The sequence below is a fragment of the Brachyhypopomus gauderio genome, unplaced genomic scaffold (assembly GCF_052324685.1).
Source record: "Brachyhypopomus gauderio isolate BG-103 unplaced genomic scaffold, BGAUD_0.2 sc49, whole genome shotgun sequence".
NCBI classification, from domain to species: domain Eukaryota; kingdom Metazoa; phylum Chordata; class Actinopteri; order Gymnotiformes; family Hypopomidae; genus Brachyhypopomus; species Brachyhypopomus gauderio.
The window spans coordinates 1,036,582-1,062,638 of record NW_027506874.1 but is presented as its reverse complement, the minus strand read 5'-3'; the positions used below and the strand labels follow the sequence as shown (position 1 = coordinate 1,062,638).

At 42.9% G+C, this 26,057-nt stretch overlaps 1 protein-coding gene and 1 long non-coding RNA gene across 2 annotated transcripts; both read left to right on the top strand.

The window, feature by feature from the left end:
- Nucleotides 1-4,522: 4,522 nt before the first annotated feature.
- Nucleotides 4,523-22,815, top strand: LOC143487656 (uncharacterized). The gene is made up of 9 exons (XM_076986710.1): nucleotides 4,523-4,571; nucleotides 9,303-9,659; nucleotides 9,745-9,963; nucleotides 10,107-10,460; nucleotides 10,546-10,761; nucleotides 10,982-11,251; nucleotides 11,335-11,354; nucleotides 20,479-20,613; nucleotides 22,780-22,815. The coding sequence occupies exons 1-9, from the start codon at nucleotides 4,523-4,525 to the stop codon at nucleotides 22,813-22,815; spliced, it is 1,656 nt and encodes a 551-aa protein (XP_076842825.1).
- On the top strand, nucleotides 11,392-18,716 carry LOC143487645 (uncharacterized). The gene is made up of 5 exons (XR_013124323.1): nucleotides 11,392-11,574; nucleotides 11,752-11,833; nucleotides 11,956-12,013; nucleotides 17,907-18,052; nucleotides 18,189-18,716. It is a non-coding gene; the product is annotated as an uncharacterized LOC143487645 (long non-coding RNA).
- Nucleotides 22,816-26,057: the final 3,242 nt, after the last annotated feature.

Sequence of the window (26,057 nt, the reverse complement as noted above, 5' to 3'; positions counted from 1 at the left end):
ACACAGTCTCAGTCAGCACAAAATTACAATTATGATGGCAACATTGAAACATTTATGACTGAAATAAAAAAATGGTGTCTGGTGAAGAAACAAGAGACTCATGTGTAACACGTTCTCTGTGAATCTACAGGTGAAAATGAAGATTCTTTATAGTCAGAGCTGGCCCCAGGGCGGATCCTCCAGTCGCCACCAGGAGGAGCCCACGAGCCAGACCTCAAGCTAATCAGCGGTGATGGCCTGCACCTGTCGTCCTGGGTTTATTAGGATGATAGACACAGTGCCTCACCGCTGAGTTGTCTGCCTTCTATGTCGTCAACCTCCAGCCCTTTTCTCTGTTGTATGTTCACAGTGTCTCGTCACCCTGCCTCTTGCTTGTTGCAGTTATTTTGTTTATTACACTGTCTACTCCCACTCCCTGGCCTCTCTCAACTTTCCGCTGTTATTCTTCCTATCCGTTTGGTTTTGGGGAAGGGTTTTTTTTCTTTGTGGCGTTTGACAGCTAGCCAGCAACTTCCCCTGGCGTCCTTTGTTTCTCTTTGGTTTTTTGTTTCTTCTTCCGCGATTACTTTTAGTTCTCCCTCGGCGTCGGCACTGAAATACAGCACGACGTGTCTTTGTTTTCTCGCCCCTGTATGATTGTTCAGTGCACGGACAAGGCGCTTGGGTCTGCCACCTTACGAAATCCATGGGGGATTCTGTCTCATTCCTACATCTCCCGCTCTGACACTTTATACAATTTTCAGGTTGTGCCTCTTTTTTTTGGTGTTGAGTCTTTTCACCCGACACCCTCATGTAATATGATTGGTCTAGATAACATGAGTCTACACAATAATACATAACCTGATTGGTTACAAAATACATCATCAGACCCAAACACAAAGTTGTGAGTTATTTATTAACTCATTCATATATCTTGTTGTAATGCCTGTAGCATCAAGGAGCGATAGAACGGAGACGTACTAGAACAAAGAACAAACAAGCACAAACCATAATACAACACTGAAGCGCAAACACGATTGTGGCTGAACGAGCGAACACCTCAAACATTAGCAACAACAATGACCAGCATAGACAAGACAAAACAATGGGTTTAAATACACAAGACCAAAGGAGCAACACATGATTACACTAACGAGGGGGCCGGGCTACAAAATACATGGAGGGACAAAGAATGACTGAACATGCACATGGCTACATGAACAAAACATACAAGATTGACAGCTGGGGGAGGAGCTAACCATGACACTTCATCACCAGACTACAGGACAGGGTGACCCACCCTGACAGAACTGACTTTCCATGTTCAGTACATGATTATTCTATCATGTTATGTTATGTTATTATATTCACATTACATTATTACTGCATTCTTATTTACTGTTTTAATATTGAATTTATTTTAATATTTTATGTCAGTTCTCAGTAATTGAAGCTGTCCTGTGCACATCTATCACATTCTGGATCAGAACAGACTGCACTGAACACTAAAAACACCAGAGAAGATAATAATAATAATAATAATAATAATAATAATAATAATAATAATAATGACTCATCTGTATTTCTGCAATACTTTTCATACATGCATGAAATTCAAAGTGCTTAACAGATTATAGACAATGTATTTAACGGTAGGAAGACAACTCAACACAGAGGGATCCGGGTGCAGAGAGATGTATTTATTGACACTAGTCAGAGCAGGACAGTTGGAGTTAGCTGATAATGGGAAAGAACAGTACAGGGTGCTGGAGTGTTAACCGAGAGATGAAGGCAGGCAGAAGTTAATCCTGGAGGGCTCAGGATCCGTGAGGGGGACAGACTGGACGTGTAGTGTAGGGGTGAAGAACAGGTCCATACACACGTAGACCACACAGAGGCAGAAGTTAATCCTGGAGGGCTCAGGATCCGTGAGGGGGACAGACTGGACGTGTAGTGTAGGGGTGAAGAACAGGTCCATACACACGTAGACCACACAGAGGAAGAAACACTCGGTACGCAACATGGTTGTCAATACATCGCAAAGAGAAGTTCAGGCTTAGGACTTAAATATGGGAGGGGTGACGGTAATGAGGAACAGGTGTGTCTAGTATTCCGGCGACAAGGACCCCTCACCCCCTGGACACGACTGTGTTTAACTCCTCTCCTCCTGTATCACTGAACACTGTAGACCAAAACTACCAGATACAGGAGCAGTTTCTCCCCTCAGACCCTCATCAAACTACTACTGTCACTCACTGTATAATACACACTCACTTCACTCCTGTACTAGAGTTCCTCACAGAACAAAATTCCATGTGTATATTTGGCCAATGAAACCTAATATGATTCTGTGTATTCTACTGTGTTTGTAGAAAATGTAATGTAAAAACTTACCTGTCAGTAACAGTAGGACTGAAATATTTCCTGATGTTCTGGGAGACATTGTGACCCCCCTCACACACACTGCTGATACCTGAACAGCCTCAACACTCACTCACTTAGTTTCATGTAAAATATCAAAGAATGGGCCACAGCTATAACAGACTAACACACACGTACATCCTATATCAGACTAACACACGTTGCACAGCCTATAACAGACTAACACACACGCACATCCTATAACAGACTAACACACGTTGTACAGCCTATAACAGACTAACACACACGTTGTCCATCCTATAAGAGTCAAACCCAGTGGAGTTTCACACCATCAGTGAGTCGTGTGGTTTCAGATATTTTCAGCATGTCTATCACATATCAAACGCACAGACGTTTAACTCACGAATTAGCCTGATTAACTCATCTAACTAAGCCTGACCAATTATGTGTGACAGGGGACCCTGTCACACATACTAGCAGGGTGTCAAACAGCTCTGGCCCAGGGGAGATACAGGTGGAGGCATGACCAGGTGCTCCGTGTGCTCGCTGACATCCTGGAGCAGGCCAGGAGAAGACCGCAACCACCCAAACCACAGGTACCAGCTGTACAGTTCATCAGGGCAGGAGAGCAGACGACCTCTGTGAAGAGAGCGAGGACCAACATCCTCCAGGGGGCACAAGGATGGGAGATGTCAGCTGACCTGGGTAGGAAGCTCACTTTCCCCCCTGTTGTCCAGACCACCTTGAGGCCCGACATAGTTATCTGGTCTGAGCAGGCTAAGAAGATCATCCTGGTGGAATTAACAGTGCCATGGGAGGAAGGCTGTGATGAAGCCCATGAGAGGAAGAGCCTGAAGTATCAAGACCTCATCATGGAGTGCAGGGAAAAAGGCTGGCAAGTGTGGTTATTTCCAGTGGAGGTGGGGTGTTTCCAGCACAGTCTGTATGGTCGGTGCTCACGACACTCTGCGTTGCAGGCAGAGATCACAAGGCAGCTGTGTGCAGGACTGGGGAGGCAGCAGAACGGGCCTCTTGTGGGCTGTGGTTTAAAAGGGAGGAGGAGGGCTGGAGGCCTGGAGCTGATGGGCAGTGACCTGGCCACCACTGCTGACCCGCCAACTGGAGGGTGTAGCGGTTAAGGGTCAAAACACCCAGAGAAGGTTGGGCACCGTCTGATGAAGTTGGCTCCAGGCCAAAAGCCACAGTCGTTTAAAGAGCGGCTGTATGTACGGCATCATCTGATATATGGAACAAGACGCTGTAGAACTCTCCATTAATGTTTAATTTACACAACAGACCAATATTTAACATGCAGATATCACATACTGACACGACTAAATTACATTTATGATTTTTTATGATTGTCCTGCTGGACAAGTTTTATTTCTCTCAGTAATATTCTGGAGTTCATTGTTGTCTCAATGACTAAGTTTCAAATATCCTGTGACTGCAAAACAAGCCCAACTCATCACACTGTAAGACAAGATGTGTGATAGAGGTGTTAAAAACATTTGAAACCACACGTCTATCACACATCTTGTCTTGTTACAGTCATGCCATTTAACTTGAAGTTGCAAAACTCTTCATTAGTGATTAATTTGGACATCAGGCCAATATTTAACATGCAAATGTAACTCTTATGTGACATCTGCATGTTAAATATTGGTCTGTTGTGTAAATTAAACATTAATGGAGAGTTCTGGAGCGTCAAGGCTAATTGGTGAGTTAAACGTCTGTGTGTTTGACTGATGTGTGATAGACATGCTGAAAATATCTGAAACCACACGACTCACTGATGGTGTGAGAAACTCCTCTGGGCTCCTCTGTTAGTAGCAGTTAGCTGAACAGCTCTTGTTTGACTCTTATAGGCAGTACAACATGTGTGTTAGTCTGTTATAGGATGTACGTGTGTGTTGGTCTGTTATAGGATGTACGTGTGTGTTAGTCTGTTATAGGATGTATGTGTGTGTTAGTCTGTTATAGGATGTACGTGTGTGTTGGTCTGTTATAGGATGTACGTGTGTGTTGGTCTGTTATAGGATGTACATGTGTGTTTTATAGCTGTGGCTCAATCTTTGATATTTTACATGAAACTAAGTGAGTGAGTGTTGAGGTTGTTCAGGTATCAGCTGTGTGTGTGTGTGGGGGGGGGGGGGTCACAATGTCTCCCAGAACATCAGGAAATATTTCAGTCCTGCTGTTACTGACAGGTAAGTTTTTACATTACATTTTCTACAAACACAGTAGAATACACCGAATCATATTAGGGTTCATTGGCCAAATATGCTGACACACACACAATGAATTTTGTTCTGTGAGGAACTCTAGTACAGGAGTGAAGTGAGTGTTGATTATACAGTGAGTGACTGCAGATGTTTGATGAGGGTCTGAGGGGAGAAACTGCTCCTGTATCTGGTAGTTTTGGTCTACAGTGTTCAGGGATACAGGAGGAGAGGAGTTAAACACAGTCGTGTCCAGGGGGTGAGGAGTCTGTAATTATTTTACCTGCCTGCTTCCTGGAGGGAGGACAGAGGAGCACTGATGATCTTCTGTGCTGTTCTGACTGTTCACTGATGAATTTCTTGCTCTAAATGTCAATAGCTGCATGTTCTCTGTGTCCTGTCCTGTGTCCTTATCAGTGGCGTGCACAGACATTTTGGGGGGCAAGTGCTCGGGGGGGGGGGGGGGGGGTGAAGGGCACTTTTTAGTGCACGTGGAACACTTCATTACAAAAAAAATTACAAGCACATGTTGAATGAAATTTGACATTTTATTTGTAACATTCTCTAAATGTGAGTTTTCAATGGAGAAAAGTCACGCAGCGAACTGATAAAATTTAAAATTCATATCCAGTATTAACTATACTAAGTCATGTCATTCAGTTAACTTCTGTTTACCCTCCACTGTCTGCAGGCCTTGTTGCATATATTTTGCAATTAGTAAATCAATATAGGCCTACAATTAAGACAGTAAAAGACCATACATTAGGAGAAGGAGTTATAGGCTACTGAGTGTTGTCATTACATGAATGCAGATGGGCATTTTTCACAGGTAATGGGGAACTTCCCGTTTCTTCTTTCACAAACGAATGTGTTATTTTATGTTGCCTAACAAAACCTATACAACAGAAGACGTTCAGCTTAACACATAGATTTGCAAACTCTACCTTAATTATTTGTATGTGGTCGTCCTCACATTATCTATCATTGATTTGGGTAGAGCGACTAGTTTATCAGGTGACCAGTCGGCTAAAAATGCTTAGTAGTTTGGTGCTGTATGAGACATTTTACTGCACAACAAAATGATTTCACGTTGGGTTTAGAGGGCAAACGGTACGATTTGACTTGATGTGTATGTGACCTGGCTGGTGGGGACGGGAGAAGAAGTCTATCTGTGAGCGTGTGTGCTGTGCTGAAGACGCTTCCTTCCACTCGCTGAACTGAACTGCTGCTGCAGCGCATCTGATGTTAAAGGAAGAGAGAGGTCGGGTGTGTGAGGTGGTGGCTCATTTCAGGGCATTGTTTTTAATCGCTCAGGTTTTCAAAAGATCATTTCAAACCGACCTCAGTAAAATGATAATAAAACAAAAAAAAAAAACCCCGAAGTTTTTCAAAAGGGCACTTTCGTTGATAAATGGCAGAGTTGGTGGTGCTTTAGTTCATTTATCAATTGTATGTAGTTTGTAAAGCACTTTGAATTTCATGCATAAATAAGGAGTCTATTTCTCTAAATGTATTGTCAGTTGTGTTTATGAGAATTGTCTTGTTTTAGTTTTCTTTTTCCTTAGTGTATGTTGCATGTTTTAGTTTCATTTATATTTTATTTCTTTATTTGATTTTGTAGTTTGATTTTTGTCTTCAGTCCTCTTGCAGTTCTGTCCTGTGTCTTTGTATTTTTTATTTTAAATGTTTAACTTGCTGCCTGCCACTCTTAGCCAGGACTCCCTGGAAGAAGAGCCATTGTGGCTCAATGGGATTTTTACCTGGTTAAACAAGGGTGAAATAAATAAAATAAAAAAAGGATTATGCACAAATAAAGATTAGTCATCATTATTGGGGGTGACTGATGCAGCAGACGTGGTAAATGGTGCCGTGGTTTCCATCGCACAGCACAGTACAATTAATAAGAAAACAAAGGAGCACAGCTCACAAACAGTAAAAAATCATTTTCAAAAAAAAAAAAAAAACAGCTGAAAAGCCGTTAGAAGCTGGGCAGTCCATACTGTCCCAGGGTGCCCTGCGTGTGCCCTGCATATCAGCTCACTGTGCTGTTCCCGCTTGCTCTGTGCTGCTCTGGACATTGAGGATGTGGGTTTACGTGCCACATTGCACAGTCCAGACTCCAGTCCACCGGTCCGAGGAAGCGTTGAGAAGGGAGCACTGTCCCTTTGTAGGTGGAAGTAGCGAGACGATCGTATTGTCGAGAGAGTGAGTCCGCCCTCGTATTCTTCTCACCTGGTCTATAAGTTATAAGAGAATAGTGATCACCGAGCCTGCCTGGAGTTCAGCCTCTTGGTGTTACGCAGGTTCTTATGGTCAGTTCTTACAGCAGCTCCCCGTCACCTACCCCATAATTTATCTCCGCTGGTGTGAGCCACCGGCCGTAGGCCTCCTCTCCTCTTCGTCCACTGGGACAGTACACTTCCTACTCCAACATCCGAGGCGTCAAAACAAAGGGTATACCTCAACAAAGAAAGGGTAGTTAGGGTTAGGCTGCTGCAAAATAGGGGCAGAAGTAAACGCTGCCTTCAGGTCCTGAAAGGCTTTTTCGGCTTCTTCGCCCCACCTGAGGTGTTGAGCTCCTCCATGGAGCAGGTCTGTGAGAGGCCTAACCAGGGTGCTAAGTGACTGGAAGAAATGCCGATATAATTTGGGAACACCAGGAACCACTGGAGCTCACGGCATGTCTGGTTCTGCACTTACGTGGCCACTCCCCCTCTCCTTCTGCGGGGGAGATGATAGAACGGGCGGACGGGTTTTCTTCACCTAGCGGAGTGGTCTCACTACACGGCGTAGGAAGTGGGCGTGGCAGGGCACCGCGTTTGTGTCCTGCTTACACAACAGTTCAGCTGAAAGTTCGGCTCTGAGTCCATAATAAATAAATGCGATGATAAGGGCCGGGTCATTCTACCATGTACACGCCACCATAGTGTGAAAGTCCATGGTGCACTCTGTGGTGCTACACGACCCTTGTTTAAGCAGCAGCAGCGACTGGCCACATACTCACCCCTGACGAGGGTGGTTGAATACCTCCTTAAACTCTGCAACAAACCCAGTTTAGTTCTGTAGGAGAGGTGAGGAGGTTGAATACAAGGTGGACCACCAGAACCTCGCTCTTCAGGTCAGCAGCGAGATCATAAACGCCACCTGAGCCGGATCTGGCAACGCTGGCTGGTAAGCAAAGTATATTTCACACTGCACCACAAACCCCTCACACTGGTCCAGATCCGCAGAGTAATGATCTGAACAGGTGATGTGACTTCTGGACGGCGAGGGGCTCGTGGTGCTACCAGACCATAACGGCTCTCCTGGCCTATTATTATTATAATTAACAATTATTATAATCTTCTCTGGTGTCTTTAGTGTTCAGTGCAGTCTGTTCTTGTTCCTGGTTAGTGGCTGCTCTGAACCAGAATGTGATAGATGTGCACAGTTCAATGATTGAGAACTGATATAAAATATTAAATACAATATTAAAACAGTAAACAAGAATGCAGTAATGTAATGTGAATATAATATAATCAGTACTGATGAAAGGAGAGAGTGGGTCACCCTGTACTGTATTCTGGTGTACAGGATGTATATGTACGTAACTCACAACTTTGTGTTTGGTTCTGGTGATGTATTTTGTAACCAATCAAGTTATGTATTCTTGTGTAATCTGATGTTATCTAGACCAGTCATATTACATGAGAGTGTCAGGTGAAAAGAGGGAACACCAATGTTATTTGGTCAGGAGATGCATATTTTAGAGAGCCATACCCTGTATCAAGATTCTTCATTTTCACCTGTAGATTCACAGAGAATGTGTTACACACATGAGAAGAGTCTCTGGTTTCATCACCAATTAGACACCAATTTTTTTCAATCATGTTTCAATGTTGCCATCGTAATTGTAATTTTGTGCTGACTGAGACTGTGTGTGTTCCAGGTGTGCTGGGTGAAGACATGTGGGGTGTAACTTACACTCAAGAACGTGTGTGTGTTCTCAAAGGATCATCTGTTCAGCTCTCCTGCTTCTACAAATACCCTGCAGGACTCACAGTGACAGAGTCATTCTGGTACATTAACTGGTCTGGTACTGAACCTGTGGATGTGAGACAGGAAGAGGGGTATTATGGGAGAGTGCAGTATAGAAATAAGTCCCAGAACACCTGTAGTATGACACTCACTCACCTGGGAGAGAGTGATGCTCACACATACAAGTTCAGATTCTACACTGATGATCCTACAGTTAAATTCACTGGTGAACCTGGAGTCATTCTGTCTGTCACAGGTAATTATAACATAAAACATTTTAGTTCATCATCAAAATGTTTTATGAAATAATACTAAACATTGTTAATAAAATCACTCACAGGTCTAACAGTTACAGTGTCAGATGGACTTGGTGTAAAGAACCTGATGTGTAGCTCCACCTGTGATCTGTCCAACAACCCCACCTACATCTAGTATAAGAACGGACAGCCTGTATCCAACCACAACACATGTGACCTGCGTGTGTCTGACAGTAGTGATGATGCAGGCAGCTACTCCTGTGCTGTAAGAGGACACGAGGAGCTCCGTTCTCCTGCTGTCTGTGAGACGCCCACTTTAAACTGATTCTGGTTATTTATAGTAAACATGTTCAGAGACACTTTGCTGGGTGGTGCTGATGTCAGAGTTGTGGTTTAATATTCTTGGTGTTTCTGGTTTTATTTTCCTTTACTTTCTCTGTTTCAGGTGTTTCTAAAGATTCAGATCAGAACTGCTGGAGTGTGACTTATTCTGCCTCAACTATCTGTGCTCTGATTGGCTCATCACTGGATTTACACAGTTACTTCACTTTCCCTAATAATAAGAAGGTCACAAAGTCATTCTGGTTCATTAACTGGTCTCCTGGTTCTGAGCCTGTGGATGTGAGACAGGAAGAGGGGTATTATGGGAGAGTGCAGTATAGACAGAACTCCTGGAACACCAGTAGTATGACACTCACTCACCTGAGAGAGAGTGACGCTCACACATATAAGTTCAGATTCTACACTGATGATCCTATGGGTAAATACACTGGTGTACCTGGAGTCACTCTGTCTGTCACAGGTAATTATAACATAAAACATTTTAGTTCATCATCAAAATGTTTTATTAAATAATACCTAAACATTGTTAATAAAATCACTCACAGGTCTAACGGTTACAGTGTCAGATGGACGTGGTGTAAAGAACCTGATGTGTAGCTCCACCTGTCCTCTGTCCAACAACCCCACCTACATCTGGTTCAGGAATGGACAGCCTGTATCCAACCACAACACATGTGACCTGCGTGTGTATGACAGTAGTGATGATGCAGGCAGCTACTCCTGTGCTGTAAGAGGACATGAGGAGCTCCGTTCTCCTGCTGTCTGTGAGACGCCCACTTTAAACTGATTCTGGTTATTTATAGTAAACATGTTCAGAAACACTTTGCTGGGTGGTGCAGATGTCAGAGTTGTGGTTTAATATTCTTGGTGTTTCTGGTTTTATTTTCATTTACTTTCTCTGTTTCAGGTGTTTCTAAAGATTCAGATCAGAACTGCTGGAGTGTGACTTATTCTGTCTCAACTATCTGTGCTCTGATTGGCTCATCACTGGATTTACACAGTTACTTCACTTTCCCCAATAATAAGAAGGTGACAAAGTCATTCTGGTTCATTAACTGGTCTGGTGCTGAACCTGTGGATGTGAGACAGGAAGAGGGGTATTATGGGAGAGTGCAGTATAGGCAGAACTCCCAGAACACCTGTAGTATGACACTCACTCACCTGAGAGAGAGTGACGCTCGCACATATATGTTCAGATTCTACACTGATGATCCTACAGGTAAATACACTGATGAACCTGGAGTCACTCTGTCTGTCACAGGTAATTATAACATAAAACATTTTAGTTCATCATGAAAATATTTTATGAAATAATATCTAAAAATTGTTAATAAAATCACTCACAGGTCTAACGGTTACCGTGTCAGACGGACGTGGTGTGAAGAATCTGATGTGTAGCTCCACCTGTGCTCTGTCCAACAACCCCACCTACATCTGGTTCAGGAACGGACAGAGAATGTCTGACTGCACATCCGTCTCCTGCTCTGTACCTGCAGACAGATGTGCAGACAGATACAGCTGTGCTGTTGAAGGACATGAGAACATCACCTCTCCTGCAGTGTGTGAGTGCAGTTTACAACACACACAACCCACACACAATCCACACGCAACCCATACACAACCCACACAAAATGATCAACTACTGGTGTTTTTTGTATGCTTTAACTAAAGAACCTCATTAATAAAAATAACATGGAAAACTATATTAATTTCCCAAACAGATTCCCCTAGAGGTTTAGAGGTTGTGTTTATTTTTAAAGTTAACACCGTGTTTGTGTTCAGATCCCCCTAGAAACACCAGCGCAGTGGTGGTTCCCTCTGGAGAGAGAGTGGAGGGAGGTTCAGTGACTCTGACCTGCAGCAGTGATGCAAACCCTCCTGTTCTCAACTACTCCTGGTTTAAGCAGAGAGCAGCTGCAGACACACTGCTGGGAACAGGCCAGAACTACAGCATCACCAACATCAGCTCCCAGCACAGTGGACTCTACTACTGCACCGCTCACAACCAGCTAGGACAGCACAACTCCACCGCCGCCCTGCTGGACGTGTTATGTAGGTGCAGTTTGCTGTGTGAGATCCTCTTGTGTTGGGAGTGTAATATGTTCAGTGACGTGTTGAGTTTCTCTGCTCTTCAGACCCTCCCAGAGTCCCGTCTGTTACTGTTCGTGTGTCTGGGGACTTGATCACCCTGCTGTGCTACAGTGACTCCAACCCCAACAGCACTTACACCTGGTACAGGAAGACAGGAAGTGATGTCATACCATTTGGAAATGGCACCAGCTTAAGTTTAAATGCAAGTACAGTTGGACCTTTCTACTGTGAGGTGAAGAATCGCTTTGGATCATCCAATTCAACAGAATGGCCCTTCACATCAGGTACGGTGTGGGCTGGACGGAGTTCCTACACTGGTTAGAGACACTCAGCATGTAGACTGAGGTGGTCTTGATCTCTCTTCTCTGGTTCTGTTGCATTTGAGTTCACCAAGTTCTGTGACTGATTGCATCTGTGTGTAAAGTCTTACACTTGTGTGTAAAGTCTTCTCACTGTTGCAGATAACACAATTGTGATGTATACTGCTGCTGGAGTCACTGTGGGTTTGTTTCTGGTACTCGTTGCTGCCCTCCTGTGGATGAGGCAAGAAGTGCAAGACACATTTATCCCTCTGGGGTTTCTTTATAACATTTATCATATTAATAAAATCTGGTTCACTATGTGGGTCAGATGTTTCTGCTGATGTTTCTGTGTTGTTCTTACAGAAGTCAAGATGCAGCTCCCAGGAGCAGACGTGAGGAGTGTGATATCCGTAATATCAGAGTACTGAAAACACTGACCAACGATACCTTTGTGTTGTCTTTTATTTAACATGTACTAGAACTCACAGAGATAACGTATGCTACATTTCTCCCACCTACGTGACTGAACTAACGCTAGGTTCAACTAACTCTTCTCTACCCTTGAACACTCGTAACAGTTTGGCTCTAGGGCCCCCTACTGGTTCCCCACCAATATGACTATTTACACAATCGCGATACTACATATTTCCTTCCTCTTTAAGATTTAACCTATTGGAAAACCAAAACAAACAAAAAAAAACATTTGTTGTAATATTTCTTTCTTTCGTCCTTTTACTTAACAGTATTTATTTTATAGCTCATAGTCCTGAAAGTGAGTAGGTTTTCTCACAGTCCTTTGAGACCGCCGCAAAGTCGTTTCACCGCCCAGGAAGTTGTCAGAACTATTGCGACCACTCACGGATGGCCCTTCCTGATGTACAATCCCAGAGTCCACGACAAAGTCCTTTGTCTGTTCCTCTTTTGAGACTTTAATGGTTTCAGTTCAGTCTGTGTCCAGTGATGGTGAATTTGAAACACATCAATCCAATCTCTATCTCTCTGACCTCTGACTGTTCTCATGTCTAGCCAATACCTGATCCACATGTGTTTGCACAATTTTGCCATCACCCAGTCTGATTTTGTAGGATACCAGACCAGTTACTTCTACAATGACTCCTGGAATCCATTTAGGACCATGACTGAAATTCCTTGTCATTACCACAACTCCTTCTTTGAATTCCCGACCTTGACATTGCTAGTCATGGCTTTCTTTCTGCTTATCCTGCTTACGAACCACTCTCCTCTTTAAGTCTGGATGTACCAGGTCTAGTGTTGACCTTAGTTTTCTCCCTTGTAACATCTCTGCCGGGGACTTCCCTGTTGTAGACTGTGGTGTAATCCTGTAACTGACCAACACACGAGACACTTTTGTAGAGATGTTACCTTCTCCAGCTTTTTTCATCATGTTCTTAAATGTCTGCACTGCTCTTTCTGCCAGACCATTTGAGGATGCATTGAAGGGTGCAGAAGTTACATGTTTAATTTCGTTCTTTGTCATGAATTCCCTAAACTCTGCACTCATAAAGCAAGCACCATTATCTGAAACTATCATTTCTGGGAGTCCCTGGTTGCTAAAACTTTTGCGCAGACATGCAATGGTGACAGATGAAGTAGCTGCATGCACAGGATAGACATCTAACCATTTGGAATGAGTGTCAATGACCACGAGAAACATTTGTCCCATAAGTGGTCCCGCATAGTCAATGTGTAACCGTCTCCATGGCTTATCAGGCCATTCCCATGGGTGAAGAGGAGCTACAGCTGGACATTTTTGCATTTCCTGACACATTAAACAACTTTTCACCGTAGCTTCAATGTGCTCGTCAAGCTTTGGCCACCAGAAATAACTTCTCGCTAGGGTCTTCATACGGGTAACTCCGGGATGGCATTGGTGCAGTTGGTCTAGGAGATCTTGGCGTACCTTTTTTGGCACAACCACACGAGCACCCCTCAGGATACAACCGTCGTGGACACTCAGTTCCTCCTTTCTCAACGCAAACGGAATGAACTCAGAATTCAACATTTGCTGTGGCCAACCTCTCATGATGTATTCTCTCACTCTGGCCAAAACAGGATCTCTAGTTGTCGATTTGCGCACATCATTGTCATCCACAAGTGCTATTTCCTCCAACATCAGCATACTCGTAAGCTCGCAGTGCTACTGACCACCTTTGTATCCTTGGTGATACCATTTGAGGAACTGCTTTCCTTTCATTGAAAAGGGACAAAAGAGGTTTGTGATCTGTGCATATGGTGAACTTCCTACCATACAAATACTTGTGAAAGCGTTGCACTCCAAACATCACAGCCAGTCCTTCTTTGTCCAACTGAATAATAATAATAATTGTGAATAATTTCGCTCTGCGGGTGTTAACGTTCTTGACATAAAACTAATCTGATCTGATGTGCATCTGGTGTGATAATACAGCCCCGTCCCCATAGGGGGATGCATCACATGACAGAATGAGGTCCTTCTGACTGTCATAATGCACTAACACCCCAGATGACTGGATACGCTTCTTAGAGTTCTCAAAAGCAGCCTCCTGCTCTTTTCCCCAGTGCCATTTGGTATTTCTTTTTAGCAGCTGGTGTATAGGAGCTAACAATGTTGACAGGTTTGGCAAGAACCTGTTATAATAATTCAACAATCCAAGATATGCCTTAAGCTCTGTCACATTTGTTGGTGCAGGTGCCTTCTGAATAGCACTGACCTTGTTTTTCAGTGGATGCAGACCTGTAGAATCCACTTTGTGTCCCAAGAACTCTGCTTCTTTGCCCATGAATGAGCATTTGCTTCGTTTCAGCCGCAAGCCTGCATCTTCCAACCTTTTTAGAACCTCACTTAAGGTTGTTAGATGCTCCTGGTCATTTCTGCCCGTCAGTAATATGTAATCCAGATACACGGCTACATTGGGAACTCCCTGCAGTAAACCCTCCATGATACTTTGAAAGATAGCTGGACTGGAAGAAACTCCAAAAGGAAGTCTATTCATTGCAAACAGACCCTTATGTGTGCTGATAGTGACAAAGGGCTTTGACGCTTCATCTAGAGTAACTTGTTGATAGGCATGACTTAAATCTAACTTAGTGAACTTTTCCCCACCTGCCAACTTTTCAAAGAGATCCTCTATTCTTGGGATTGGATAATGCTCTAACTTGGATACTGTTGACAGTTAGTTTGTAGTCACCGCAGATTCTCACAGAATTGTCTGGTTTCAAAACTGGCACGATAGGCGCTGCCCATTCTGCAAATTTCACTGGTTCTAGAATGTTCTCCTCTACTAGCCTATCTAACTCTGCCTCTACTTTCTGCTTCATTGCAAAAGGGACTGGTCTTGGTTTGAAAAACCTCGGAACGGCTTCTTTGTCAACATGTATCTTTGAGGGAGGGCCATTCCATGTTCCTAAACCTTCCTTGAACACCGTGCCATGCTGTGCAAGTACCTCCTGCAATGTCTGTGTAGTCCCAGCAATCTGGTTTACAGCACACCAGTCCACAGCCAGTTCTTGGATCCAGCCACGCCCTAATCAATTTGGACCTCTGCCTGCCACTACTACTACAGGTAGCTGTTTGACAATGTCCTTGTACACAACATTGACCTTTGCTACACCTAAGGTCTCTACTCTTTGTCCTGTGTATGTTTTGAGGTTTACTGAACATTTGCTTAACTCTGAAATTTGTCCCTTGTCTTCTAGTTTTAAATATTCTGCCTGTGTCAAAATGGTTACGCTACACCCAGTGTCTACTTCAAAGATGACATCGAAGTCATTAACTTTGAGCTGAAGCTTGATGGGCTCTACTTTGGGAATGTTTGTCTCTGTTAGGTTGTGCATTGTGAATATCTCTTCACTTTCACTTTCTGAATTTGGTGAGCTGACTGTTTGTTTTCCCTTTTTGTATAATTTTTTTTCCACCCCCTTCAGGTTTAGCATGATCGACCGGGAACCTCGCTCTGCACATTTTGTGTCCCAATTTTTACATTTGTGGCACTTTTCTTTTGCAATACGGCACTCCGTTGCCACGTGTTCACCTCCACATCGGTAGCAACCTGTACTTGGACGACCGCCCTCTCGTGTTTTTGGTCCTGCAAAGTTCTTGTACACCCCCATCTGCTGGTTGACCGCCATGGCAGTGTGAGACTTGTTCTGTCCCTGAATATTCTGAATATCTTTAGAAGCTGTCTCTATTGCTTGAGCGAGCTTAAGGGCTTTGTCATAGGTTAGCTCTGTCTCTGCTAACAACCTACGTTGCATGCGATCATCTGCAATACCGCAAACAAGCCTGTTCCTTAACATCTCCGCTAGCTTATCACCATAATTGCAGTGTCATGCTAGTTTACGAAGTACAGCCACGAATTCAGACACAGTCTCGTTTGGTTTCCTATTCCTAGAATTGAATTTGAACAGCTGCACGATCTCACTGGGCTTGGGGTTGTAATGTGCATTCAACAGTTCCACCAGCTCATCATAGCTTTTCTCCCCTGGCTTGATAGGGCTTAGCAAGCTTCTCATGAGGCTGTAGGCTTGACTTCCCACCGAGCTAAGAAGAATAGCACGTTTCTTAGCAGAATCCGTAATCTCGTTTGCCTCAAAAAAAGGTGACAACACTTCACAATACTCTTCCCATGACTGTTTTCCATTGTCAAAAGGAGTAAGTGTTCCTACCATTGCTGCCATATTTTGTTGTCTTCCGAAACAAAAGCCTTGTACTGTCCCAAAAAAAATTTTTTTAAAGGCTGAATCATTGTCCCAAGCTCAACAAAATGCCGGTTTCCTCGTCACCATGTGGGATATCCATAATATCAGAGTACTGAAAACACTGACCAATGATACCTTTGTTTTGTCTTTTATTTAACACGTACTAGAACTCACAGAGATAACGTATGCTACGTTTCTCCCACCTACGTGACTAAACTAACGCTAGGTTCAACTAACTCTTCTCTACCCTTGAACACTCGTAACAGTTTGGCTCTAGGTCCCCCTACTGGTTCCCCACCAGTGTTAATTTTGACAGAAATTTTTTATTTAGTTTTAGTCTTAGTCTTTTGACTAAAATGTAATTTAGTTTTAGTCATAATTTAGTCATTGATTTGTTTTTAGTCTTAGTCTAGTTTTAGTCGACTAATTATCATTAGAATTTAGTCGAATAATATCAAAATAATTTAGTTGACTAAAATATAAATGGTGTAGTAGTCATTATATACACTTGCACAAAATGAAACATTTATTAACCAGTTACAGAATATTATTTTTTGTATGTGCAATATATACAAAAACAAATTTCCAAACAACTCTATTGACCTGAACTTATAGTTATTGAGCATAACAATAACAAAACATTGATGACCAGTAGGTCCGCTCTACCTGAAAACATATGGAGTTTATGAACAATGCATATTAGATTCTATATAAAACTGTGCGCCGTAAAACAATGCCATAGCCCGCAGATGTCGTTTCATTTGTCGTATTTGTCCCGACATCATCATTCCTCATGGTTTACACAGCATCTTGTTTTTCTCAAAGTCAAAGGAGAAATGTGTCCATATATCGCCGCTCATCTATCTCCCTGCTGACATTGTCGAGTTAACGTCGAGTTTAATTTCATGAGTGACCACAGTTCACGGGCTAGTTTTGTCCTAACGGGTTCTGCGCGATGTGAAGACGTTAGTTCTGATTGGATGGTTACCCGGTTTGTCCCGCCTCTCCGTGTACGCTAAAGTAGTTACGGTTGGATCTCTTCTTAACTTATCCCTACCTTTCACAAAAATAAATCAGGTCTGATTGAATGTCGTCGCTGGCCAATATTTTCGTCTCGTTTTTATTCGTTGACGAAAATGTCCTTTAATTTCGTCATCGTTTTTATCCCTTCGTATAGTTTTAATTTAGTTATCGTCTCGTTTTCGTCATGAAAAAAGGTTCGTTGACGAAAACTATGACGAAAATTATTCGTCAACGAAATTAACACTGTTCCCCACCAATATGACTATTTACACAATCGCGATACTACAAGGAGAATAGTGTGAACGTGAGTTATGTTGAGAAACTCAGGACAGACGTGAGGCTTCATAATGACCCAAATGGTTTATTTACTGGGTCTGAGGTTCTACTGGGCTGTACAGGCAGTTGCAGACTTTACAGTGGCAGACTTTACAGTGGCAGGTTTTACAGTGGCAGGTTTTACAGTGGTAGGCTTTACATCACTACACACAGAGAACATCTGAAATCTCATGTTCCATTCTGTCCTGAGTATTTCTGTCTCTGCATGATACATATCTGACATCTCAGATCTGACCCTGACCTCAAACCTCATGCAGGTGGCCTTCCTAGACGACCAGGATGACGTTTACACCATCGTTTATTTCACCTGCACTCCCACACAGGAAGTGTCTCTGTCCTCCAGACGTATTGGTGCTTCAGTATGTGGTTAGATGAACTTTGGCAGTCACACTGCTGCCACCCAGTGAGCATATCATGTCATTACACCTACTAGAATTTTAAATGTTTACAATGCTGCAGCTGATTACATTTACCAAAGAAATGACACCCAAATTTGTTCCACTCTGCTAGTGACACAATCCTCTCTGTGTGTTCCACAGGTCTGAAGGAGCTGATGAACTGTGTCAGATCTACAAACCCAAACCCCACACATAAGCAGCGTAACACCCTCACCATGAGCTCAGAGCTCTGGTCTCTAACAGCAGAACATGCAGCAGCAGAACATGCAGAAACGTTGAATTTCAGTTTTTCAACAATCACCGTTCAGCCAGACAGGAGGGAGTCTGGTGACGTTGGACCACTTTAGTACCGTAAAAGGGATTTGGTTGTTCCTCTCTGAACACATGAGGCTGATACCAGTGTTAGTACTGGACTAGTGTTCATGCACTGAACATGCTTGAATTGTGCTTAGTTGTTAGATGTTACATATGTATCCACAATATGTTAGTTATGTCTGGACATTCTGTTAGTTTGTTGTAACCATAATGTGTAATCAGTACACAGTGTAATGGCATTCGTCTGGTCTTGTAGTAAACTCTGATCTTGGTTGGTTTGGGCTATTGTAAAGAACACTGTCATAGTACCGATTGCTAAGATAATACAAGTATGAAAATATAGTGTGCATAATGTATATTAATTTTTAGTGCTAAGTAGTAATTCAGTAGTTAGTGTTTTGCAGACGTGTGGACTCGAGTCACATGACTTGGACTCGAGTCTGACTCGAGTCATTAAACTGATGACTTGTGACTTGACTCGACAACATCACTGAAGACTTGCGACTTGACTTAGACTTTACCTTTACTGACTTGGACTTGGAATCGGACTTGAGCTTTAAGACTTGAAAATACTTGAAAACCTCATTTTAACATAATAAATAAGTAATATAGAATCACATAACTGGATCATTTTGTATTAAATGGTGCTGTAAAATGTGAACTGCTCAGCTCAGTTTATCCGTAACCAATCGGGGGAGAGGGGAGAGGGGAGAGGGGGGAGGGGGGGAGGGGGGCAGCAGCGTTGAATTTGTGCGGAGATGACAAGCAACATGCTCCCAAAAATGATCCTGTTCAATTATAAAGATTATGCTGTTGTGAATAAAATAAGAACTGCGACATGCAAGACATGTGGAGTCAGGATAAGAGATGGAGATGCAACCACTTCAAACTTTGTTCGACATTTGAGGCTGCACAAACAAAAGTAAGTCTCTGCTATGTATATTTAACATAATGCTATAACGGTTAGCTAGCTAGCTGGGATGTGATAACTCAGGGGTCGAAAATTAACTTTTACAAGGGTCCACATGAGCAACTTGACTTGTGTCAGCGGTCCGCACCAACGATAATACGAAAGCGGGGACGACGACGGACGAATGAACGAATGAAAGTCACGGGGGGGGGGGGGGGGGGGAGGAGTGACGACGACGACAATTGCGACGACATTTCAGTCAAGCGAACCGAAACACTCAAACGCCTAACGTTAGTTAGTCTGACTAACTTAATATACTACTAATCAGCTGCATCAATTGTGTTAAATATTGAAATTACATCTGGTGACTTGGGACTTGACTTGAGACTTGATTGTATTGACTTGGGACTTGACTCGAGACTTGATTGTATTGACTTGGGACTTGACTCGAGACTTGATTGTGAAGACTTGAGACTTACTTGTTACTTGCAACTTAGTGACTTGTTCACATGTCTGGTGTTTTGTCTACATATAAAGTATAAGAAGCATTTCTATATATTTTTTAATATTTTATTTGCAGTGTGACTTGTGATTTCTATAATTTGAACTTTCAAAAATTAAAGTAACTCACTTTTCAACATCACTGATTATTTCTTACAGTAATTTTGACTCTGGCTGGTTTTGCTTGGATTGTGTTTTTGTGGTTTGACCTGGACTGTTTTTTTGACCACACTGAATTCCACTATTGGCTGGTGGTAGACGCCATGCAGAGGGTTATTGTCCCATCATGGTTCCTGATCCTCCTCGTTACCATCCTCGGGTGTGAAGTTCTCACTTCAGTGTGTTTGGATCTTGGTTGATTCATCCTATTGTTGAAATTCTGTAACCCTTAAATGGTGAGCACAATAAAAGTCAGAAGCAGTTGGGTAAGATAATAGAGTAAAATGAATTTATTAAGCAAGCATGGATTTATTAAGCAAGTATGGATTAATTCCATAGACCCCTGTTACATATGCACAAGGTGTCTGCTACAAAGAGCTAATCCCCCCCTCCGAACTCTCATCTCTTATACTTTAGTTCATAAGCACCCAAGGTGTTCACGAGGTGAACATGAGGTGAATAAAGCATATGATTGGATGAACATAACGTAAATCACACATGATTGGACAAATGTATATTGGCCTCTCCCTGCAGTTCTGATGAAAGAAGAGAGTGGTTCCCTCTGGAGAGAGAGTGGAGGGAGGTTCAGTGACTCCGACCTGCAGCAGTGATGCAAACCCTCCTGTTCTCAACTACTCCTGGTTTAAGAATATTAGGGAATTCTCCCAGTTGCAGACTAGGGTGCACACACCAGTGTATTTTAGTGCCGGTCCCAAGCCCAGATAAATAGGGAGGGTTGCGTCAGGAAGGGCATCCGGTGTAAAAACTGCACCAAATCAAATGATGCGGATCAAAAACAGAAATTCCATACCGGATCGGTCGAGGCCCGGGTTAACAACGACCGCCACTGGTGCTGTTGTCCAACAGGGCATTAGTGGAAATTGGACTACTGTTGGGACAAGGAGGAGGAGGAGAGGGGGGAAGAGGGTTCTGAAGATGAAGGAGAGAAGGCAGAGCAGGAAGGTGGAGGTTAGAGTTAGAATAATGGTGGTGGTGTTCTGGATACCTGGGATGAGACTTCAAATGCAGTTAGGGATGTGGCTAGGAAGGTACTTGGTGTGACCTCAGGACAGAGGAAGATAGACAAGGAGTCGTGGTGGTGGAATGAGGAAGTTCAGGAAAGTTTGAGAGGAAAGCGGTTGGCTAAAAAGAATTGGTATTTTCAGCGAGATGAAGAAAGTAGATAGAGGTACAAGGAGATGTGTCATAAGGCAAAGAGAGCAGTGGCAGAAGCTAAAGAGAAGGTATATAGCAAGCTGTATGAGAAGTTGGACACTAAGGAAGGGGAAAAGGATCTGTACAGATTGGCCAGACCGAGAAACCATGATGGGCAGGATGTGCAGCAGGTTAGGATGATAAAGGATAAAGATGGAAATGTGTTGTCTGGTGAGGAGAGTGTCTTGGGAAGGTGGAAGGAGTATTTTGAGGAACTGATGAATCAAGAGAATGAAAGGGAAAGAAGGTTAGAAGAGGTAGAGGTTATGAATCAGGAAGTGCCTCAGGTGAGCAAGGAGGAAGTAAGGGCTGCAATTCAGAGAATGAAGTGTGGTAAGGCAGTTGGACCGGATGATGTTTGGAAATGTTTGGGAGAGACAGCAGTGGAGTTTTTGACTGGGTTATTTAACAGAATCTTGGAAGGTCAGAAGATGTTTCTGACCTTCAGGTCTTCTGGATCATCTCAGGCAAAATGATCTTTTTGAGAAGTTCCAATCAGGTTTCCGCTCTGCCCACAGCACTGAAACTGCCCTGATCAGAGTTACAAATGACCTATTAATGGCAGCAGATACTGGCTCCCCTTCACTACTTGTCCTCCTGGATCTGTCTGCAGCATTTGACCTGTTGACCATGGCATACTTCTGAACAGGCTCTGCTGCATCATTGGCATCAAAGACACAGCATTGGACTGGTTTAAATCATATCTAATGGACAGAACAGAATTTGTTGAGCTTGGGAAAGCCAGATCTCAGACTCACTTAGTGACCTGTGGAGTTCCTCAGGGATTGGTCCTTGGCCCTATCCTTTTTATTCTGTATTTATTACCACTGGGCAATGTTATCAGACGCTATGGAATATCTTTTCATTGTTATGCTGATGACCTACAACTTTACCTGAAAGTTGGCTCTTCACCATCATTAATGTCATCAACTTCTCAGTCAGCGACCCCTCTCACTAAACTTCATGGCTGCTTGGAGGAAATAAAAGTGTGGTTGGCTCATAATTTTCTTCAGCTAAACAGTGAAAAAACTGAGGTAATTATGGTTGGAACTCAACAACAGATCCGGCTATCCCATGTTTCCAGAATTACACTCTTTGGACAAGACATTTCCTTATCCTCTACAGTCAACAACCTGGGTGTTAAACTGGATTCACAGCTCACTTTTGATAGTCATATTAAACATATTTGTAAGACTGCCTATTACCATCTCAGAAATATTGCCAAGGTGCGTCCTATCCTCAGTATGTCTGATGCTGAAAGACTGGTCCATGCTTTTGTGTCCTCAAGATTGGACTACTGTAATGCTCTTCTCTTGGGGCTTCCTAGTAAGAGTATTCAGAGATTACAGTATGTTCAAAACAGTGCAGCCAGGGTCTTGATGAAGGTACGCAAAAATGAGCACATTACACCTGTTCTTCAGTCTCTTCACTGGCTCCCTGTGACTAAGAGGATTGGATACAAGGTTCTCCTTCTTACACACAAATGTGTTCATGGCCAGGCTCCCTCTTATTTAAAAGAACTGCTAGTACCACAGACACATTTACGAGCCCTTCGTTCTGTGCATCTCCACCGTCTTCTTCCAACCAGAACAAAACTTTGTACCATGGGTGACCGTGCCTTCTGTTCTGCAGCTCCACGCCTTTGGAATGCCCTGCCTGACCATCTGAGGAAGCCTCAGACAACTGATTCTTTTAAAAAGGGACTAAAGACATATCTTTTTAGGAGGACCTATGGTCAATAAGTATTATATTTTATTAGTATTATTATTTTTTTGTTGTTTTCTCTGACTATTATCTTTTAATTTATGTTTTACTCTGTAAGCACTTCGGGATTTACTATAATGGAAAGTGCATTATAAATCCAATGTATTATTATTATTATGTTTTGTTTGTTTAAGTGTTTTCGCTCCTGCGCTGCTCTCTGCCCCATCTCATGCCCATTGAAGTTTTCCTACGCTGTTTGTTCCTCTGTCCAGTTTTGTTGGTTATTTTGGAAAGGTTTTTTTGTTTTAGATTCTCTTGTTATACTGTAGAGAAACAGCTACTTCCCCCAGCGTCCTGAGTTTACTTTCTAGGTTTTGTTCATTTTTGAGGTTTCCGCATCTGTTATTTCTCTGTTTTTGTCCGTACCGTGAACAGTGTTTTTCCATTCCTCTCATTTCTTGCATCGTTTTGGCAGGTTTCAGTTCTTCATTTATTTTGTGGTTTGGCGCTTGGATTCGCCCGTTTCTGTTATAACCCTTCCAGTGTTTTTGCTACTGTACAAACTACTACGTCACAAAATGTATTTATATGTTATATTTAAACATACCGATTTCACTGTTTCATTAGGACAAAACTGCACCTACATAACACGTGGTGGTGGAGTTGTGCTGTCTAGAGGTCTGCGCGGGACTGCTTTTTTAATCCCGCTCCCGCTTGTTTTAGTCCCGCTCCCGCCCGCTCCCGCCAAAAAATCGCTTGTTTTAATCCCGCTCCCGCCCGCACCTGCCAAAAAATCGCTTGTTTTAGTCCCACTCCCGCCCGCACCGGCCAAAAAATCGCTTGTTTTAATCCCGCACCTGCCCGCCACATACACATTTCTGTCGCCCCCGCCCGCAATCCTAATATGAATTGAATTAATTAGATTTAGTACTTGAAATTTTCTTATGTATTTATTAAAACAGCAATATAGCGATGGATCGCGCTGTCCCATTTACCACAGTCCAAACACATGCCGTCAGGTGACGTACACCAACACTTTCTGATATCAATCACAACAAGCCGATTTCCCTCTCCATTAATTACAATGGAATATGACTTCCATACATCAGACTTTCCTGTAGTTGGCTTAATTGTGGTGTATTCGCCTGTTTTAATAGAATTTTCCACAGCTGAAACTGGTTGACCGTCTACAGCAGGGGTCACCATTGGCACGAGGCATAATCACTGGCACGCGACACGCTGGACCAGCATCAGCAAAAATATATATAATTTAATATAAATTATTATATTAATGAATTATACTTTCGCGAGTGACCGTAGTGCGCGACTCCGCACGCACACCTCGCGCGAACGGCGGAGGCATTTATACTTGGCGATCGATCACGATATAATACTTAATTTGTGTCCATTTACACAACAACAATTTAAACTCGCTGCCATAGTGGCACACTCATTGACTGGACATGTTAAAGTTGGCACTCCATGTCTCAAAGGTTGCCGACCCCTGGTCTACAGTCTCTGCCATTTCTGTATCAAAATGACGCACACTTCATGTTCACGTGATCAGTTGCTTAGCCAATATTTTGAATTAGTTTATTGCTTACTTACTGAATGATTGGTTGTTTTCGTCCTGTTCCTTATGCATGGAAATCATTGCGTTGTTATTATTATAATTTTCTAGACTATTAATTTGCGGGATTTTTCTACATGTATATGTGGTCCCGCTCCCGCATCGCCTGGACTAATTCAACTCCCGCTCCCGCCAATAACAATTAAATTCTGTCCCGCGCCGCAAGATATTCTGTCGGGTCCCGCGGGAGTGCAGACCTCTAGTGCTGTCCTAGCTGGTTGTGAGCGGTGCAGTAGTAGAGTCCACTGTGCTGGGAGCTGATGTTGGTGATGCTGTAGTTCTGGCCTGTTCCCAGCAGTGTGTCTGCAGCTGCTCTCTGTTTAAACCAGGAGTAGTTGAGAACAGGAGGGTTTGCATCACTGCTGCAGGTCAGAGTCACTGAACCTCCCTCCACTCTCTCTCCAGAGGGAACCACTACTGCGCTTGTGTTTCTAGGAGAATCTGTTAGGGAGATTAATATAGTTTTCCATGTTATGTCATGAGGACCTTTAGTTACAGCACACAAATAACACTAGTGGTTGATAATTATGAGTGGGTTGCGTGTGTGGGTTGTGTGTGTTGTAAACAGTGATGTCAGTAACGCGTTACTCAAATCTTACCACTTTTTTCAGTAACGAGTAATATAACGAGTTACTATTTCCAGTCTAGTAATCAGATTAAAGTTACTTATCCAAGTAACTGTGCGTTAATATTTTTTATTTTCCTTAGTAAAAATGTTTTTGCTTTCTTCTTGGCTCAGTTCTACTTTTGCGTCTGACCGTAGCGCTCGAGCCTGTGAGAGCACGAGCGCGTTCACGTCATTCTGTGCAGTGTTCTTTGTAACGATGTGATAGTGTAAAGAAATACCCCTCAAAAACAGGAGAAGGAACATTTACCTGACGAATTTTAATGTTGCATTGTGTACCAGGTTTGAAAAGTGCTGGAATTTTGCTAACATAGCCTACTTAAACATGTTTGAAATTCTAGTGTATTTCGTTTCACAACAAATAGCTGTCTGACTGAATAGTTCGCTTGTATTACGTTTACAAATAAATTTACAAATAATACCACACAGCAACACAAACGTAATGTCAGGAGATACATTGTTACTCATTTTGCTGCTGAATGTAGCTATTAAAGTAACTTGTAATCTAACGTAGTTACTTTTTAAATCAAGTAATGTGTAACGTAACTAAGTTACTTTTTAAAGGAGTAATCAGTAATCATATTACTTTTTCAGGGTAACAACCATCACTGTGTCGGGGTTGGACCCAGACGCGTTCCTCCTGCCACCACCAGGAGGAGCACGCGAGCCAGACCCGGAGGCAACCAAACGCGATAGGCTACAGCTGTTTGTAGCCTATTTAGAGTGGGCAACTTCAGATCATTGCTGAAGTTGTTTGTTGCCTATGCTCTCACAGCCCAAGCCATTTGTCTCTCGCTCTCTTCACTCCTGCGTTTCATTCGCCTGTTTTCGTTTTTCCTCTGAGTGTTCAGTCTCTCTCTATCTCCTTCTCCTGAGTTTTTGTCTTACCTCGTTTTTTCCTGTTTCCTCTCTTTTCTATGTTGGTTTGTCTGCCAGTGTTCTGGCTGACAG